Source organism: Mizuhopecten yessoensis, unplaced genomic scaffold, assembly GCF_002113885.1.
Source record: "Mizuhopecten yessoensis strain PY_sf001 unplaced genomic scaffold, ASM211388v2 scaffold9985, whole genome shotgun sequence".
In the NCBI taxonomy this organism is placed as follows: Eukaryota; Metazoa; Mollusca; class Bivalvia; order Pectinida; family Pectinidae; genus Mizuhopecten; species Mizuhopecten yessoensis.
This window is the reverse complement of record NW_018408321.1, coordinates 285,861-307,102: the sequence shown is the minus strand read 5'-3', so window position 1 is coordinate 307,102 and position 21,242 is coordinate 285,861. Positions and strand designations below refer to the sequence as shown.

Sequence of the window (21,242 nt, the reverse complement as noted above, 5' to 3'; positions counted from 1 at the left end):
CATTGGTCACAAATACATCCCCAATTAGACCATTGAAATGTTTAATGTTTCAGCCAATCAGAGGTTAGAGTGGCCATCTTTGTTGCCAAAATTCTAAATTTGACCTTTTAATATAAAGTATATTCCCTATGTACCACTTCCAGATTGTTTCATTGTAATTGGTCACATAGATTTGGAAATTACAAAAAGTGCAATAACTCTGGGGAGTCAAAACTGAAATATAAATGTTAGTTGTGCAACTACAGAACATGTTAAATCTTTAAAGCATTTAATGGTTTGGTGAAGTCAGATTATTAGTTTAGGAAGAGCTGTCAGGACAACCTTTTATCCTCAGACTATGAGATGGACTGAAGGTATATTTCTCCTAGCTTTGTTGCAGTGGGTTATATAAGTCTACACCATTCCAAACATTATTATGCAACTTTTCGCTTAAAATATTGCCAAAATATGAAAAAAATCTCCAAGAACATGTTTGGTATGGTTTGTCAGTGTTTTATTTTTTTGTTAACAGCTTTGGTTATTAATTAGGACGTGCCAGATTTTGGTGGTGGAGGAAAGATAGAGTGGCTGCTTTTATTGATTACTAATTGTTATAAGATGTGTAGTCAGGTATAAATAAACCAGTAGAACCTAGTACACACACCCCAGCTGTTCTAGTATCTATTAATTGATTACTAATTGTTATAAGAGGTGTAGTCAGGTGTAACTAGACCAGTAGAACCTAGTTCACACACCCCAGCTGTTCTTGTATCTACAATTTGATTACTAATTGTTATAAGAGGTGTAGTCAGGTGTAACTAGCCCAGTAGGACCTAGTACACACACTCCAGCTGTTATAGTATCTATTAATTGATTACTAATTGTTATAAGAGCTGTAATCAGGTGTAACTAGACCAGTAGGACCTAGTTCACACACTCTAGCTGTTCTAGTATCTATTAATCGATTACTAATTGTTATAAGAGGAGTAGTCAGGTGTAACTAGACCAGTAGGACCTAGTTCTCACTCTCTAGCTGTTCTAGTATCTATTAATTGATTACTATTGTTATAAGAGGAGTAGTCAGGTGTAACTAGACCAGTAGGCCCTAGTACACACACTCCAGCTGTTCTAGTATCTACAATTTGATTCCTAATTGTTATAAGAGGTGTAGTCAGGTGTAGCTAGACCAGTAGGACCTAGTACACACACTCCAGCTGTTCTAGTATCTATTAAGTGATGACTATTTGTTATAAGAGGTGTAGTCAGGTGTAACTAGCCCAGTAGGACCTAGTACACACACTCCAGCTGTTCTAGTTTCTATTAATTGATGACTATTTGTTATAAGAGGTGTAGTCAGGTGTAAATAGACCAGTAGGACCTAGTACACACACCCCAGCTGTTCTAGTATCTACAATTTGATTGCTAATTGTTATAAGAGGTGTAGTCAGGTGTAACTAGAACAGTAGGACCTAGTACACACACTCCAGCTGTTATAGTATCTACAATTTGATTACTTATTGTTATAAGAGGGGGAGTCAGGTGTAACTAGACCAGTAGGACCTAGTACACACACTCCAGCTGTTCTAGTATCTACAATTTGATTCCTAATTGTTATAAGAGGTGTAGTCAGGTGTAGCTAGACCAGTAGGACCTAGTACACACACTCCAGCTGTTCTAGTTTCTATTAATTGATGACTATTTGTTATAAGAGGTGTAGTCAGGTGTAAATAGACCAGTAGGACCTAGTACACACACTCCAGCTGTTATAGTATCTATTAATTGATTACTAATTGTTATAAGAGGAGGAGTCAGGTGTAACTAGACCAGTAGGACCTAGTTCACACACTCTAGCTGGTCTAGTATCTATTAATTGATTACTAATTGTTATAAGAGATGTAGTCAGGTGTAACTAGACCAGTAGAACCAAGTTCACACACCCCAGCTGTTCTTGTATCTACAATTTGATTACAAATTGTTATAAGAGGTGTAGTCAGGTGTAGCTAGACCAGTAGGACCTAGTACACACACTCCAGCTGTTCTAGTATCTATTAATTGATTACTAATTGTTATAAGAGGAGTAGTCAGGTGTAACTAGACCAGTAGGACCTCGTTCACACAGTCCAGCTGCCCTAATTATGGCTTTACCTAGTTCATATTACTCACTGTTAACCTTGCAAATGGATTTGATTGCCGTGAAAGCAACAATAAGTTATGAAAAATAAGTGTACCACTCAAAGGTAAACGATACACTGACCCTTGAAGACATGATTCCAAATTAGAGATCCCCGGCTGACCTAGCATGGAAACACTTCATACACTGATAACTGCCAATTACCACTCACTGCTGAGGATGTAGACACATCCAGATTACTTTAATCCAAACTTTGGCATGCATTCATAAGCTTGCCAAGTTAGAGATTAGGTATTCTTACAGACGTTAATACAGCATCGTTCACATGGGAACAGAAACAATCTAACACACAAAATTAATTATAGAGAGAGAGTTACACAGACCCAGTAATTAAATAATGATTTACAAACATTTTCAGCAAGATAATAGCACAGTCTTAGTCCAGGTTTAAAACCACACGAATAGTGCATCTAAATGACAAGAACTTAAAATACATGCACAGGTACATCCCATTACTCCAAATAAACAAGATAAATAGACAGAAATGTTGCGTAACTTAAAATAAACACTCAACTAGAAAACAAACTTGACAGTTGGAAAGAAATAGCTTCAACAGAATGTACAATTAATTCAAAGAAAAAAAATACCAAAAGTTGAAGGATTGAATAATTTGATAAAGACTATGGAACAAAACTCCAACAGGCAAAGTGATTAAAGAACATACATGAAATTTACACAACAGGACAAATAAATAAAATATAAAAGTATAAGAAAGGCTAACACTGATAAAATCTGATAAACAGGGAAAGTCTGACAACATAGTTCTACTTACACATCACTAGCCGAGGAAAAGGTCAGCTCACAGATAGCCTCAATGGACATCCACTTGAGTGGGAGTCGTCCCCCCTTTCTGTTGACGTATACTGCATCGTTATAGACAAAGCGGGTGAGACCGAAGTCACCAACCTTCACCGTCTTGTCCCTACCGACTAGAATATTTCTAGCTGCCAAGTCTCGGTGGACGAAGCCTTTCTGGGCAAGGAATTCCTACAAAAACAGATCAGTAATTGTATAAACTTTGCTGTACATAGGGTAAGGACAATACGACCTTGTTGAACACTGACCTTCTGGTTAGGGTAAAGGTTGTATTTTATCCCTTTTTATAGCACCTAAGCTTCCAGTTTTAACTAATTTTCACATCCATCTACAAATCGTGCTAATATTGATATATCAAAACTACAGCAATTATAATTTAGAAGAAGATTTTAAAGCTTAAATATCCAGTATTACCTATGTCAATGTTCGACCTTGAAGCATTGCCATTTTTGTTTATGGTTCTGCAATAAACCTGTTTGAACCCTTTTCTGTTGCACACATTACTATGAGATGTCATTTGTAAGACAATACCAGAGGGACAGTAGAGAACCCCCAAGAAGCTTACATCGACGTCAACACTACATGAAAACTACATGAAAAATGACCAACAGAGACAGCAATGGACGAACAAGAGGACAAAATGGGATAGACCTTGGCACAGAAGTTTATCTCTATTTATCATAGTTAAGGCCTTCATCATGATTTCTAGAATTAAAACAAATACGTTCATAATATAGGGCAATGTAGCAAGAAATCATCAATATGAACAATGCATAAAAAATTCTGAAAATTGCTAACTTGAACAGAAATATCTGCAAGATTAATAGTCAACAGCAACATAACTGGACCTTAACAGATGTCCTCTGTGAAGTGTAAACTGACTAGTTCAGTTAAACTGGACAACTTCAAAGCTACCAGTAATTATATACAACAGCAAACATCCAGTGATCAAAGCATTGTTAGTTTTCAATCAAAATTCAATTTTGGTAAATTTTCTATTTGATGTGTTGCTCCCCTACAAGCACTGGTGTGACTCAACTTGATTAGGTTTTGGCATGAAAGGTGAGTAAATTATCACTGATTATGACCACTTTGATATAGCATAATCCACAGTCAGCCCTAACATACTCTTACACAAACCAGACTTTGAACTGTTTAAGATCAGTCAATTTTCACCAACAACACTGACCTTTGACCTTTTAACCTAAATGCAACAGCACACAATCTTTTATGATATGAGGACTTAAATAATCATCCTGCACGTCCTGAAGTGTAACAAAGGCCTGGCTATCCTCAAACAGACTTTTCTTGACATAAGGATAATTAACCTTTGTCATCTCAAATTAAACATTTTAATTTTAAAATGATTTTTGACCAAAAAATGTATAAGTCCTGAGTCATATCAGAGCATTACCCCCCCCCCCCCCCCCCCACACACACCCTCCTCCCACTAAAGAGTTCTCCTTACATCTTCACTAAACCCCCATCTCTCTACCTCAACAGAAACACTTATCCTACATTGACAATAAACCCATATTTCCTTACAATGACAATAAACCCCATTCTTACTTACAATGAGAATAAAACCTTCCCTTCCCTAAAAAGATAATAATACTCTCCACCCTACACTGCCAATATTACTCTCCTCACCAGATTTACAATTAACTCTTCCTTCATTGACAATAAACCTCCCCTCCATTCATTAACAATAACCCCTCTCCTCTCTACATCGACAATAAACCTCCCCTCCCTTCATTAACAATAACCCCTCTCCTCTCTACATTGACAATAAACCCTCTCTTCCCTACATTGTGACAATAAACCTCCCCTTTCTACATTAATAATAACCCATCTCCTCTCTACATTGACAATAAACCTCCCCTCCCTTCATTAACAATAACCCCTCTCCTCTCTACATTGACAATAAACCTCCACTCCTTTCATTAACAATAAACCCTCTCATCCCTACATTGACAATAAACCTCACCTTTCTACATTAATAATAACCCATCTCCTCTCTACATTGACAATAAACCTCCCCTCCCTTCATTAACAATAACCCCTCTCCTCTCTACATTGACAATAAACCTCCCCTCCTTTCATTAACAATAAACCTTCTCATCCCTACATTGACAATAAACCCTCTCTTCCCTACATTGTGACAATAAACCTCCCCTTTCTACATTAATAATAACCCATCTCCTCTCTACATTGACAATAAACCTCCCCTCCTTTCATTAACAATAAACCCTCTCTTCCCTACATTAACAATAAACCCTCTCCTCCCTACATTGACAATAAACCCTCTCCTCTCTACATTAACAATAAACCCTCTCATCCCTACATTGACAATAAACCCTCTCATCCCTACATTGACAATAAACCCTCTCATCCCTACATTGACAATAAACCCTCTCATCCCTACATTGACAATAAACCCTCTCTTCCCTACATTAACAATAAACCCTCTCCTCCCTACATTGACAATAAACCCTCTCCTCTCTACATTAACAATAAACCCTCTCATCCCTACATTGACAATAAACCCTCTCATCCCTACATTGACAATAAACCCTCTCTTCCCTACATTAACAATAAACCCTCTCCTACCTTCATTAACAATAACCCCTCTCCTCTCTACATTGACAATAAACCTCCCCTTCTTTCATTAACAATAAACCCTCTCTTCCCTACATTAACAATAAACCCTCTCTTCCCTACATTAACAATAAACCCTCTCCTCCCTACATTAACAATAAACCCTCTCTTCCCTACATTAACAATAAACCCTCTCTTCCCTACATTGACAATAAACCCTCTCCTCTCTACATTAATAATAAACCTCCCCTCCTTTCATTAACAATAAACCCTCTCTTCCCTACATTGACAATAAACCTCCCCTCCCTTCATTTACAATAACCCCTCTCCTCTCTACATTGACAATAAACCCTCTCTTCCCTACATTGACAATAAACCTCCCCTCCTATCATTAACAATAAACCCTCTCTTCCCTGCATTGACAATAAACCTCCCCTCCTTTCATTAACAATAAACCTTCTCTTCCCTACATTGACAATAAACCTCCCCTCCCTTCATTTACAATAAATCCTCCCCTCCCTACATTGACATAATCCTTTTATTGACAACAGATCTTACCCTCCCTACACTGACCCCCTCCTTTTAAAAACGTTAATTACTGTTCTCAAACCTACCCCGACATTAACACCTCCCTTCCTTAACTAACATTCAATATCTCTTTGTCAATGCTTCTTCGACACTTACAATATCCCTACAATGACATTGACCACTATCCTCCTTTAACTGACAAAAAACCCTCCCCTTAGGCCTTTAGATCTGCACCAATGTTCACCATTCCCCTTCCCACATTAGCATACATGTAGCATATAGTCTTCCCTTCGTTTATGTTAATGATTTCCCTCCCGACATCTGTTTTAGTTACTGATCTGCCTCTCAAATCAAGATAATTCAAAACAGACTGTTGATATTGATGAACAATGCATCTACACATTTACTTGTCCAGACAGTAGAAGATATAAATAATAAAAAAAATGGCAAAAACTTTAAAATAAATATGTATCTGTATATTACTACATATATCATTCAATTTAGTGCCAAACAAAAACAGGATAATTTAATTTGGCATAATACAATGCTGATCTATCGAAGAAAATGTTTAAATGATTACAGCTAATAGCTTGTGTTGTCAAAATCTTTCCACCTCATGAGTGTTCAATTTAAACATTGTAGTCATGTTGTAGAATAGACGCTGAAATACTTAAGGATGTCAGTCGCAGTGGCAGCCAAATTGCCACACTGATTTAAACATGCTTTTGCACTTCATCTCTTGACCAAAAGTTTCACTTTTATGGCAGAAAAGATCAAATGGGTATTTTCTAAATATTTTTTGGACGAATTTGTATAATCATGTACAATGAATTTGGTATAAAAATAAATAAAAACAGCCAGAAACCATATTGAGTCATGACTTGTTGATTAGGCTTATGTTATCTCACTACCAAGTCACTTCTAATACTGTTGTCCAACTATACAGTCACCACTTATACTGTTGTCCAAATATACAGCCACTACTAATACTGTTGTCCAACTATACAGTCACCACAAATACTGTTGTCCAACTATACAGCCACTGCTAATACTGTTGTCCAACTATACAGCCACCACTAAAACCGTTGTCCAACTATACAGCCACCACTAATACTGCTGTCCAACTATATAGCCACTACTAATACTGTTGTCCAACTATACAGCCACTACTAAAGCTGTTGTCCAACAATACAGCCACCACTAATACTGTTGTCCAACTATACAGTCACCACTAAAACTGTTGTCCAACTATACAGCCACCACTAATACCGTTGTCCAACTATACAGCCACCACTAATACTGTTGTCTAACTATACAGCCACTACTAATACTGTTGTCCAACTATACAGCCACGACTAATACTGTTGTCCAACTATACAGCCACTTCTAATACTGTTGTCTAACTATACAGCCACTACTAATACTGTTGTCCAACTATACAGCCACAACTAATACTGTTGTCCAACTATACAGCCACTACTAAAACTGTTGTCCAACTATACAGCCACTACTAAAGCTGTTGTCCAACAATACAGCCACCACTAATACTGTTGTCCAACTATACAGTCACTACTAATACTGTTGTCCAACTATACAGCCACCACTAATACCGTTGTCCAACTATACAGCCACCACTAATACTGTTGTCCAACTATATAGCCACTACTAATACTGTTGTCCAACTATACAGTCACCACTAATACTGTTGTCCAACTATACAGCCACCACTTATACTGTTGTCCAACTATACAGCCACCACTTATACTGTTGTCCAACTATACAGCCACCACTAATACCGTTGTCCAACTATACAGCCACCACTAATACTGTTGTTCAACTATACAGCCACTACTAATACTGTTGTCCAACTATACAGTCACCACTAAAACTGTTGTCCAACTATACAGCCACTACTAATACTGTTGTCCAACTATACAGTCACCACAAATACTGTTGTCCAACTATACAGCCACTACTAAAGCTGTTGTCCAACAATACAGCCACCACTAATACTGTTGTCCAACTATACAGCCACCACTTATACTGTTGTCCAACTATACAGCCACCACTAATACCGTTGTCCAACTATACAGCCACCACTAATACTGCTGTCCAACTATATAGCCACTACTAATACTGTTGTCCAACTATACAGTCACCACAAATACTGTTGTCCAACTATACAGCCACTGCTAATACTGTTGTCCAACTATACAGCCACCACTAATACCGTTGTCCAACTATACAGCCACCACTAATACTGTTGTTCAACTATACAGCCACTACTAATACTGTTGTCCAACTATACAGCCACAACTAATACTGTTGTCCAACTATACAGCCACTACTAATACTGTTGTCCAACTATACAGCCACGACTAATACTGTTGTCCAACTATACAGCCACTACTAATACTGTTGTCCCACTATACATCCACCACTTATACTGTTGTCAAACTATACAGTCACTACTAATACTGTTGTCCAACTATACAGCCACTACTAAAACTGTTGTCCAACTATACAGCCACTACTAAAGCTGTTGTCCAACAATACAGCCATCACTAATACTGTTGTCCAACTATACAGTCACCACAAATACTGTTGTCCAACTATACAGCCACTACTAATACTGTTGTCCAACTAAACAGCCACCACTAATACTGTTGTCCAACTATACAGCCACCACTACTACTGTTGTCCAACTATACAGCCACTACTAATACTGTTGTCCCACTATACAGCCACCACTTATACTGTTGTCCAACTATACAGCCACCACTACTACTGTTGTCCAACTATACAGCCACTACTAATACTGTTGTCCAACTAAACAGCCACCACTAATACTGTTGTCCAACTATACAGCCACTACTAAAACTGTTGTCCAACTATACAGCCACTACTAATACTGTTGTCCCACTATACATCCACCACTTATACTGTTGTCAAACTATACAGTCACTACTAATACTGTTGTCCAACTATACAGCCACTACTAATACTGTTGTCCCACTATACAGCCACCACTTATACTGTTGTCAAACTATACAGTCACTACTAATACTGTTGTCCAACTATACAGCCACCACTTATGATGTTGCCCAACAATACAGTCACTACTTATACTGTTGTCAAACTATACAGCCACCACTTATACTGTTGTCCAACTATACAGCCACTACTAATACTGTTGTCCCACAAAACAGCCACCACTTATACTGTTGTCAAACTATACAGCCACTACTAATACTGTTGTCCAACTATACAGCCACCACTTATGATGTTGCCCAACAATACAGTCACTACTTATACTGTTGTCAAACTATACAGCCACCACTTATACTGTTGTCCAACTATACAGCCACCACTAATACTGTTGTCCAACTATACAGCCACCACTTATGATGTTGCCCAACAATACAGTCACTACTAATACTGTTGTCCAACTATACAGCCACCACTTATGATGTTGTCCAACAATACAGTCACTACTAATACTGTTGTCCAACTATACAGCCACCACCTATGATGTTGTTCAACTATACAGCCACCACTTACACTGTTGTCCAACTATACAGCCACCGCTTATACTGTTGTCCAACTATACAGCCACCACCTATGATGTTGTCCAACTATACAGCCACCACTTACACTGTTGTCCAACTATACAGCCACCACTTATGATGTTGTCCAACAATACAGTCACTACTAATACTGTTGTCCAACTATACAGCCACCACTTATACTGTTGTCCAACTATACAGCCACCACCTATAATATTGTCCAACTATACAGCCACCACTTATACTGTTGTCCAACTATACAGCCACCACCTATGATGTTGTCCAACTATACAGCCACCACTTACACTGTTGTCCAACTATACAGCCACCACTTATACTGTTGTCCAACTATACAGCCACCACCTATGATGTTGTCCAACTATACAGCCATAACTTATGAGTTTTATCATATGTCAAATACAACATGGTCATACAAAATGTAGGTATTGTAGAACACACTGCAAACTGAGGTCACACATGACAATGTCACAGGTTTGAAGTTCACAGATATCATAGGTCACACTAGCAAGGTCACATGCATGGAATGTCACATATATTGTAGGTCACCTATAACAAAGTCAAAGGTATTGAAGGTCACATATAGTGTAGGTCACACACCTCAAGGTCACGGGTATTGTAAGACACACAGCATGTCCAGGTCACATATACCTTAGTGAATATAACATATGGTAACATATGATACAGGTTACAGGCAGTGATACTGACTTAATTGTTGATAAGTTTAATGTGTAAAAACAATGACTTTCAATTTCATATGTACTACAAAACGAAACTCTTAGATCGCATTTGCTTTAACAACACCTATCGTGAGAACATAACATTACAGGTGAGGTGTGAGAGAAACAGCTTCTCTGTAACACAGTCTACATCCTCGTGCAAGGTCAAGGTCATTGCTTTATCTTGGCATTACATACATGGTGGTCTTAAAAAAGCATGAACGTCAACTTGATCAATCACCACGCCAGATTACAGCACTAACATATTCGTTTTAAGTGAGGTATGCGGTAGTTTAATATGTTGGAATTAACGACAGTGCTGAAAGATGTTATTTTGGAAATCATTTGGATAGATAATGCAACCTAAAGCTCATTTTTCTGTATCTGATAAGCTTTTTGTCTCAATGCTGGCAAAGAAATATCTTCGTCTCTAGGCCGGTAGGTTGGGAGGTTGGATCAACCAAAGCCAAACACAGCTCAGGTTTAGTATTATGTGTTGTGTCAGAGAGAACTTTATAGACCACTAAACACACAAGCTTGTGGGGAATTCTAACCTATAGATTGCACCACATTGTGATCGGAAGCAAAACCAACTCTCACTTAAGTATGTAATTTATAATGGTCTACATATCTTAATGAAATTTAAACAGGGTATTACATTTCAAGATATAACATAAATCAAAATTGAAGTTTCTAATGTAAACAATCCAGTAAAGATAGCATTCCATTTCATATTTCTTTGTATAGAAAATGTCGTTTAGAAGTGCTGGTAATAGATGGTAAAGATAAACAAGAGGCCCAATGGGCCTGAATTGCTCACCTGGTATTAATCTCACACTTGTAATCTTAAAAGTGGACTAAAATACAGCTACAGGCAAAATATCAGTGTTTGATTCATAAGAACCTATCAAAAGATTTAAACATACGACACCTGTGACCTTGAATGTCGAACAAGGACATTATAATATTAGGTTGAACAGAGTTTAAAGTCTTCCAACCCAGCATGCTTTTGGCAAAATATCATTACCCTAGACCTTTTGAATATACAGAACAAGTCATTTAAAGATTTAAATATATATTGACCCCTGTGACCTTGAATATGGGCGAAGGTCATTCATTTTGACAAAATTGGTAGCCCTTCATCCCAGCCTGTTAATGACCAAATATCATCACCCTTGGCCTTTGGCTAATTGAGAAGAAGTCGTTTAAAGATTTTAAACACATTTGCTCCCTGTGACTTTGAATATATGTAAAGGTCATTCATTGAACAAACTTGAATATAAGTCAAGGTCATTCATTTGAACAAACTTGATAGCCCTTCATCACAGCATGCTACTGGCAAAATATCTTTACCCTAGGCCTCTTAGTTATTCACAAGAAGTTGTTTAAAGGGTTTTAACATATTTAACCCCCGTGACCTTGAATATAAATCAAGGTCATTCAATTGAACAAACTTGGAAGCTCTTCATCCCAGCATGCTACTGGCCAAATATCATTATCCTAGGCCTCTTGGTTATTCAGAAGTTGTTTAAAGGTTTAAATTATATTTAACCCCTGTGACCTTGAATATAAGTCAAGGTCATTCATTTAAACAAACCTGGTAGCCCTTCATCACAGCATGCTATTGGCCATATAGCATCATCCTAGGACTATTGGTTATTGAGAAGAAGTTGTTTAAAAGGTTTTTAACATATTTGACCCCTGTGATCTTGAATATAAGTAAAGGTCATTCAATTGAACAAACTTGGTAGCCCTTCATCACAGCATGCTACTGACCATATAGCATCATCCTAGGACTATCGGTTATTGAGAAGAAGTTGTTTAAAAGGTTTTTAACATATTTGACCCCTTTGACCTTGAATATAAGTAAAGGTCATTCATTTGAACAAACTTGGTAGCCCTTCATCCTAGCATGTTACTGGCCAGATATCATTATCCTAGGCCTCTTAGGTATTCAGAAAAAGTTGTTTAAAGTTTTTAACATATTTAACCCCTGTGACCTTGAAAATAGGTGAAGGTCATTTATTTGAACAAACTTGGTAGCCCTTTATCCCAGTTTGCTTCTGGCCAAATATCATCACCTTCAGGCCAGGTGAGCTAAAAAGGAATGGTTTTGTGTAGGGAATCAATCCATGGTACTATATCACATCATGAAACAGGTAACACCCTACCAAGACACCATGGAACAGGAAACACCCTACCAAGACATCATGGAACAGGAAACACCCTACCAAGACATCATGGAACAGGAAACACCCTACCAAGACATCATGGAACAGGAAACACCCTACCAAGACATCATGGAACAGGAAACACCCTACCAAGACATCATGGAACAGGAAACACCCTACCAAGACATCATGGAACAGGAAACACCCTACCAAGACATCATGGAACAGGAAACACCCTACCAAGACATCATGGAACAGGAAACACCCTACCAAGACATCATGGAACAGGTAACACCCTACCAAGACATCATGGAACAGGAAACACCCTACCAAGACATCATGGAACAGGAAACACCCTACCAAGACATCATGGAACAGGAAACACCCTACCAAGACATCATGGAACAGGAAACACCCTACCAAGACATCATGGAACAGGAAACACCCTACCAAGACATCATGGAACAGGAAACACCCTACCAAGACATCATGGAACAGGAAACACCCTACCAAGATATCATGGAACAGGTAACACCCTACCAAGACATCATGGAGCAGGAAACACCCTACCAAGACATCATGGAACAGGGAACACCCTACTAAGACATCATGGAACAGGCAACACCCTACCAAGACATCATGGAACAGGTAAAACACTACTAAGACATCATGGAACAGGAAACACCCTGCCAAGACATCATGGAACAGGAAACACCCTACCAAGATATCATGGAACAGGTACCACCCTACCAAGACACCATGGAACAGGAAACACCCTACCAAGATATCATGGAACAGGTACCACCCTACCAAGACACCATGGAACAGGTAACACCCTACCAAGACACCATGGAACAGATAACACCCTACCAAGACATCATGGAACAGGTAACACCCTACCAAGATATCATGGAACAGGTAACACCCCACCAAGACATCATGGAACAGGTAAAACCCTACCTTGACAGCATGGAACAGATAACAAGAGGCCCAAGGGCCTTAGCCGTCACCCGAGTTATATCATAGGTACTGGTATCTCAATTTAATTGTTGAGATGTGATGTGGAAATCAGCATGTAAACTAAGTGAAATACAATACTTGCCATGTCATCAAAGGATGAAAATTTAAAAAACAAGAGTACCACGGGGCAGAACAAAATACGCCCATCGAATGCCATATAGTGTTATATACTTTCTTACATTGAAATAAGATCTGCATCATTCTAAGAGTTGTTAGCTGATATGCTATAAAAAATGTAGGAGAAAATCTTCGGACAAAAAATCAAAAACTGAAATGAACAAAAGGCAATAAATTTTGCAAAAATCATCGAATCATTTTTTTTTTAAAGGAGACACAACTTCATATCATGATTATCATGTATACCAAGTTCCAAAGAGATCGTTCAAAAAATGTAGGAGGAGATCTCCGGACAAAATTCAAATACTGAAATGAACAAAGGGCAATAACTTCGTCGAAGCTTAGGTAAACACCCTACCTGGGTATCATGGAACAGATAAAATTCCCTACCTGGGTATGATGGAACAGGTAAAAACCCTACCTAGACAGCATGGAACAGATAAAAACCTTACCTCAGTATCATGGATAAGGTAAACACCCTACCTGGATATCATGGAACAGGTAAACACCCTACCTGGGTATCATGGAACAGGTAAACACCTTACCTGAATATCATGGAACAGGTAAACACCCTACCTGGGTATCATGGAACAGGTAAACACCCTCCCTGGACATTATAGAACAGGTTAACCTACCCAAACACCATAAAATATGTAAACACTAATTCCAGTTAGATATTTAATGAATATTAAAAAAAACCAATTGAAATTAAAATATACAAGAATATTTCTTTTATCCTTATTTATAACAAATTCTACATTGACTGGTCTTATTTTATCCTCACTGTCGTGATAGGTCAAAATACAAGAACTACTGGGAAGAACTTAAACTTGTCATGGTTTATCATTAGGTTTACATTCCATTTGTAGGTATAGCTGGTCCTTGGGTAGAGATAAGGGGGTATGGGTCAAGTAGGATACCATCAACACTCCCCTGTGCTCAGCACTTCAGCCAGATACTGCACACCTTTTTATCTTCCTCTAATTGATCTTAAATCTTTAATTTAACACACTTACTATTTTGACAGATAATTTCTGGTGTTTTGGGTTTTGGATTGTATGTCATGAGAAGTCAGCAATTAATAATCAGACAATCACAGATAGATAAAGACTTAAGTTCTGTGAAGCCAAACAACTAAGAAAGGTATGATATAGTTCTTGATTGGTAGAAAAGTAGGGACAGGTAAACAAACTGGGCTGGATTTGTATAAAAGAGTGTTAAGCTGGATTAGTAGAGGTCAAGGTGTTGTACTGGATTGGCAAAGGACCAGGTGTTATATTGGATTAGCAGAGAAACAGGTGTTGTACTGGATAGGCAGATAACTAGGTGTTGTGCTGGATTAGCACAGGTCAAGTGTTGTACTGTATAAGCAGAGAACCAGATGTTGTAACGAAATAGCAGAGGACCAGGTGTTGTAATAAATTAGCAGAGGACCAGGTGGTATAACGAATTAGCAAAGGACCAGATGTTATATTGGATTAGCAGAGAACCAGGTGTTATATTGGATAAGCAAAGAACTAGGTGTTGTGCTGGATTAGCAGAAGACCAGGTGTTTTACTGGTTTTACTGTATCAGTAGAGAACGAGGAATATCTATAGTGTTAGGCTGTATCAGTAGAAAATGAGGAATATTTATAGTGTTAGGCTGTATCAGTAGAGAACGAGGAATATTTATAGTGTTAGGCTGTATCAGTAGAGAACGAGGAATATTAAAAGTGTTAGGCTGTATCAGTAGAGAAAGAGGAATATTTATAGTGTTAGGCTGTATCAGTAGAGAACGAGGAATATTTATAGTGTTAGGCTGTATCAGTAGAGAACGAGGAATATTTATAGTGTTAGGCTGTATCAGCAGAGAATGAGGAATATCTATAGTGGTAGGCTGTATCAGTAGAGAATGAGGGATATCTATAGTGTTAGGCTGTATCATTAGAGAACGAGGAATATCTATAGTGTTAGACTGTATCAGTAGAGAACGAGGAATATCTATCGTGTTAGTCTGTATCAGAAGAGAACAAGGAATATTTATAGTGTTAGGCTGTATCAGCAGAGAATGAGGAATATCTATAGTGTTAGGCTTTATCAGTAGATAACGAGGAATATCTATAGTGTTAGGCTGTATCAGCAGAGAATGAGGAATATCTATAGTGTTAGGCTTTATCAGTAGATAACGAGGAATATCTATAGTGTTAGGCTGTATCAGCAGAGAATGAGGAATATCTATAGTGGTAGGCTGTATCAGTAGAGAATGAGGAATATCTTTAGTGTTAGGCTGTATCAGTAGAGAACGAGGAATATCTATAGGGTTAGGCTGTATCAGTAGAGAATGAGGGATATCTATAGTGTTAGGCTGTATCATTAGAGAACGAGGAATATCTATAGTGTTAGGCTGTATCAGTAGAGAACAAGGAATATTTATAGTGTTAGGCTGTATCAGCAGAGAATGAGGAATATCTATAGTGTTAGGTTGGATTAATACTCTGAGAAGTCAAGGACTTTACTAAGTGTACCCATCTCCCAATATTTGCCACTTCAAGGCACCTGTCAATACTCAGCTGAAAAATGTACTGATATTGGCCCTTGTTGATCTGGGAGGATTAGCACTGAAAACCTTATTGATACAGCTTAAAACTTGGAAACAATCTATTCATGTACCAGTACAATATCAGTTACATGTAAAGTCATTACTTAAACAGCATTTTAAGCATGTAAGGGTAATAAACAAGAAGTGGTGAAATTGTGTTGTAAAAAACGAGCATCTGCTGAAAAGTTTACCTTACCGCGTAGTAAGCTAATCAGACTGTGTATCAGGTAAAAAGCCTTTAACAATAATCTGATTTCAATATGGATCACTTTCATGCCATTACAGAGAAAAGGAGTACGTATTTAGCCCCTCATCAATAATACTAGACATACCTCTCCGGCCACACAAGTCATATATAACCTGATCCTAACCTGTCACAAGCCTTACACCTGGCAAATTGAATTGGGCAAAGATAAAAGTAAGAGGATAAAAGTGATTGGCCGTGATAATGCATGCTCGTTACCGCACCAGGTAAATACAGGTAAGATAACGAGGTATCAGGTGCACAACTCTTCAATGTTTATCAGAATGTAGGTGCCATATTTTGAGTAATGTAATGCAAACGTAAAATAAAAATGTTACGAAGGCTTTCTAAGGGTGGATACTGCCAAGTCAGTGTTCTGACGACCTTGGGGGGTTCTCATGACCTTGGGTTACATGGTTCACTTTCACACCTGCATGGAAGGTAAAACAGGTGTGCATATCTCTCGGCCGTCTCAGGTGTTTCTCAGCTGGGAGTCCTGACAATCCGGACCAACAAAACTGTCCCCACATTCCATAATAAACGCAGAATACATACTTACATTCAGGTATAAAGTGTCAGACCATGTTTCAATTCAAGGCCCTAACTTATTGTAAATGGGCACAAGATAAAATCAGGTATGAATAGCCGATCTTGCAGGTTAATGAGGTATGGAAAAAGAAGCGAGGCGTGGAGGGACACTGTGAGTGAGGGGACAAGACAAACGATCCAACACCTCACCTGGACTTAATGAATGAATGTGGAAATGTATTACTGCGAATCACAAAGAGCAAAGGTCAAATTTTACATGCTTCATTTTCATTTATGAAGACAGCTATTATTTAGCACCAAGAACATATTTTCCATTTTTTTAGCCCCAAAAATTCAAACCTTTGATATATAACAAAGATGTAATTCATGCGGCATGAAAAAAAAAGATTATCAGACAATGTTTAAGTGTTGAGTGACATTGTACCGGAATCATTTGTTAAAATTCTTTTAATGTTTTCTTAAGTTTATTCTGCCATAGAGTTAAGACTCAAACAAAAGTACCAAGTCACTGAGGACAGTCTCAATATAGAACACAGGTGTTCCTTTGGTCAAATCTTAGCAGGCATGGAAATTAAAACTGAATTACCGTAAGGACAAGCACAGATATCTACTTGTATTAGTTACAGAAGAAACAAAAATATCACCTGACAACAGATAGGAAAAAATTACTGATGGCAAGAAAACAATCACTGACGGCCAAAAAAAAAAAATCACCTGATGGCAAAAACAACAAGAGGCCCAGGGGCCTTAAGGTGGCTCCACACTTTCGCAATTAACCAACAAAATTCGTTGAAACTTTCATATAATGTTTATGCAACTATGTAGAGTTAATTTTATGAAAATCTAAACATTCCGATAGTTTGGGGAATTTTTTGGAAAAAATACCAAAAAATTGAATTTTCGCCACTTTAATATTTTCCGGTTTTTTTTGTGTGTGGCATTGTTTGGAACAATAAAAACAATAAAAAAAATGAAAAGAAGCATTTATAATTNCTTCAGACCATATTTGGTTTAAATCCCTTCATTTGTACAGAAGGGAAAATATTTTTCTGTATTTCCCCTATTGGGCCCTGCTCCTCTGCCTGGTTTATAAATTATTAATTTATAAGACCATTTATAAATATTCAATTCCCTTTGCCCCAAGATTCTCTCTAGAACAAGTTTGGTTAGGTTAAAATCCCTTCAACGGTACAGAAGGAGAAGGATCTTTAATGTTTTCCTTTATTTCCCCTAATGGGTGCACTCATCTGCCCCAAAGAAGCTGTGGTTCACACACCTCAGTTTAAACAAAATTGATTCTTTTGTCCCTAATCATGCTTCAGACTGCATTTGGTTTAAATCCCATCACTTGTATAGTAGGAGAAAAAAAATCCTCTATTTCCCCAATTGGGCCCCGCCCCTATGCCCCCAGAGGGGCTGCACCCTCCGTTTATACAAACCTGAGGCTCCTTTGTCCAAAGATGCTCTAGCACAAAATTGGTCAAAATCCTTCTATTGGTTGAGAAGATTTTTAAAGATTTAACTATTTTCCCCCTATTTGGCCCTGCCCCTCTGCCCCGCAGGGGACCATACCCCCTGTTTATAACAAACTGAGAACTCTTTGGCCAATGATACTCCAGACCAAATTTGGTCAAAATCCTCTGAGCCGTTCAGGACTAGTAGCGTTTTAAAGGAAAAAGTTGACGGACGACGGACACCGGACGACAGACGCTGCGGCATGGGAAAAGCTCACTTGGCCCTTCGGGCCAGGTGAGCTAAAAATAACTGATGGCAAGAACAAATCACCTGATGGCAATAAAAAAATCACCTGATGTCGAGAAAAAATCATCTGATGGCTAGAAAAATTCACCTGATGACAAGAAAAATCACCTAATGGCGAGAAAAATTCACCTGATGGCAAGAAAAATCACCTGATGGCGAGAAAAATCACCTGATGGCAAGAAAAAATCACCTGATGACAAGAAAAATCACCTGATGACAAGAAAAATTTACCTCACATCAGAGATGAAAATATCTTCTTAGGTAGACATGAAAAGATCACCTGAGGACAGAAACAAAATATCACCTGAGGAGTGTCATACAAGTATTTCCTGAGGACTGTCCTGAAAACATCACCTGAAGATGGATGAAAATATCACATGAGGACAAAGATGAAAATATTACCTGAAGATAGATGAAAATATCACATGAGGACAAAGATGAAAATATTACCTGAAGATAGATGAAAATATCACATGAGGACAAAGATGAAAATATTACCTGAAGATAGATGAAAATATCACATGAGGACAAAGATGAAAATATTACCTGAAGACAGAGATGAAAATATCACCTGAGGACAAAGATGAAAATGTCAAATGAGGACAAAGACGAAAATATTACCTGAGGAGAGAGATGAAAAGATCACCTGAGGACAGATATGAAAATATCACCCGAGGACAGATATGAAAATATCACTTCACCGGGACATTAAAATATCACCTGAAGACAGAGATGAAAATATCACCTGAGAACAGAGATGAAAAAATCACCTGAGGATAGTGATGAAAACATAGATGAAAATATCACCTGAGGACAGAAACAAAATATTACCTGAGGAGATAAAGAAGGGACATTATATAGAGGTTTTACTGTATGTAAAGAAGGGACATTATATAGAGGTTTTACTGTATATAAAGAAGGGACATTATATAGAGGTTTAACTATATAAAAGAGGGGCATTATACTAAGGTTGAACTGTATATAAAAGAGGGGCATTTATGGGGAATTTACTGTATTTACAATATCTAATTGAGGGGCTATATACCGAGTTAATAATGTATATATAGAAGGGACATTATATTTTTATACAGGTTTAACTGTATATTAACGAGAAGTAATATTGAGGATTTGCTGTAAATAAATCATGAAATACCAATCAATTACAGTGATGACAGATATCATTTTAATGAAGTTGATAGAATCCTTCATCTCTCTGCTAGAAATATGTAATAGGATTTTTATCTTAGTGGTTTTCCTTAACATTGTAATATATCATAGTGGCTTCAGCTTACATGTAATACCTCCCCTGAAATATAACAAAATATTGATCTGTAGAGCTCATGAAAGCATGGGCACACCTTTAAAGTCTTAATGTTTTTTTCAAAAAGTTCAACAAGTAAAATGGTATTACTACTTGTGTTACATGCTGAACACCGTTAAAACAGATAGATATCCACAGCGTTTCTCCTTTTTCAATGGAAATATAGAATTTACTAATTTGCAGAAGATTTATCACAATTATAAATCGTTTAAGCTGTAAGTACCTGCGGGATAGACATTAAGAAGATCCTATTTCTTAGTTACAGTTACTCACATAGCTTTAAACCCTTCTGATTTATGGCAGTATTTTTTGTAACTGTCAATTTTTTTAAACATATTTTGCCTGTAATCAAAAGATAAAAATTAGAGTGTTTTCATCATCAGACATGTCTAAATGTTGGGCATATTATCTCGTTTTGATCCCACCCGCATCTGGGTGGGTCAACAGAGATCTGGCCAGTGATAGCGGGCATTAATCACGCTGTGCGGCACGGCTGGCCTATCCTGCTCCATACAGAACCTTCTGTCAATAGGCCATATAGCATTTAAGTACATAACTAGCTCAATGTTTTAATGGATAAAGAACTAAATGCCGAATGTCTGCAGGAGAGAGTAATCAAAATGCCATTTATTTTTCATTATGATAAGCAGAATTTGACTATGCCCTGCTAGTCATCAACGTGTACTCTTGATCTAGAAGTGGATGGTGTCCAGTTATAGATCTGAGGGTGGACAGTGTCCAATTTATTTAGATCCTGAGGTGGGCCATGTCTAGGGGAGTCTATTTTTCTAGATCCTGAGGGCATTGTCAAGAGATGGGAGTTTATTCCTGTAGATCCTGAGGTGGGTAGTGTCCAGGGGAGTTTACTCCTGTAGATCCTGAGGTGGACAGTGTCCAGGGGAGATTATTCGTATAGACCCTGAGGTGGACAGTGTCTAGGGGAGATTATTCTTATAGACCCTGAGGTGGACAGTGTCTAGGGGAGATTATTCTTATAGACCCTGAGGTGGACAGTGTCTAGGGGAGATTATTCTTATAGACCCTGAGGTGGACAGTGTCTAGGG

At 37.9% G+C, this 21,242-nt stretch overlaps 2 protein-coding genes across 2 annotated transcripts in view; one reads left to right on the top strand and one right to left on the bottom strand.

Annotated features, from left to right (window-relative positions):
- The window catches only part of LOC110459194 (mitogen-activated protein kinase kinase kinase 12-like), a 69,747-nt gene extending 65,198 nt beyond the window's left edge, over nucleotides 1-4,549 (bottom strand). Inside the window, exons 1-2 of the mRNA XM_021511336.1 lie at nucleotides 4,532-4,549; nucleotides 2,943-3,157 (exon numbers count right to left, since the gene is read on the bottom strand). Of these exons, the coding sequence (XP_021367011.1) occupies nucleotides 2,943-3,157; nucleotides 4,532-4,549 (233 nt within the window). The remainder of the gene's footprint in view (nucleotides 1-2,942; nucleotides 3,158-4,531) is intronic.
- An 8,046-nt stretch (nucleotides 4,550-12,595) lies between these two features.
- On the top strand, nucleotides 12,596-13,189 carry LOC110459193 (glutenin, low molecular weight subunit-like). The gene has a single exon (XM_021511335.1). The coding sequence runs from the start codon at nucleotides 12,596-12,598 to the stop codon at nucleotides 13,187-13,189; it is 594 nt and encodes a 197-aa protein (XP_021367010.1).
- Nucleotides 13,190-21,242: the final 8,053 nt, after the last annotated feature.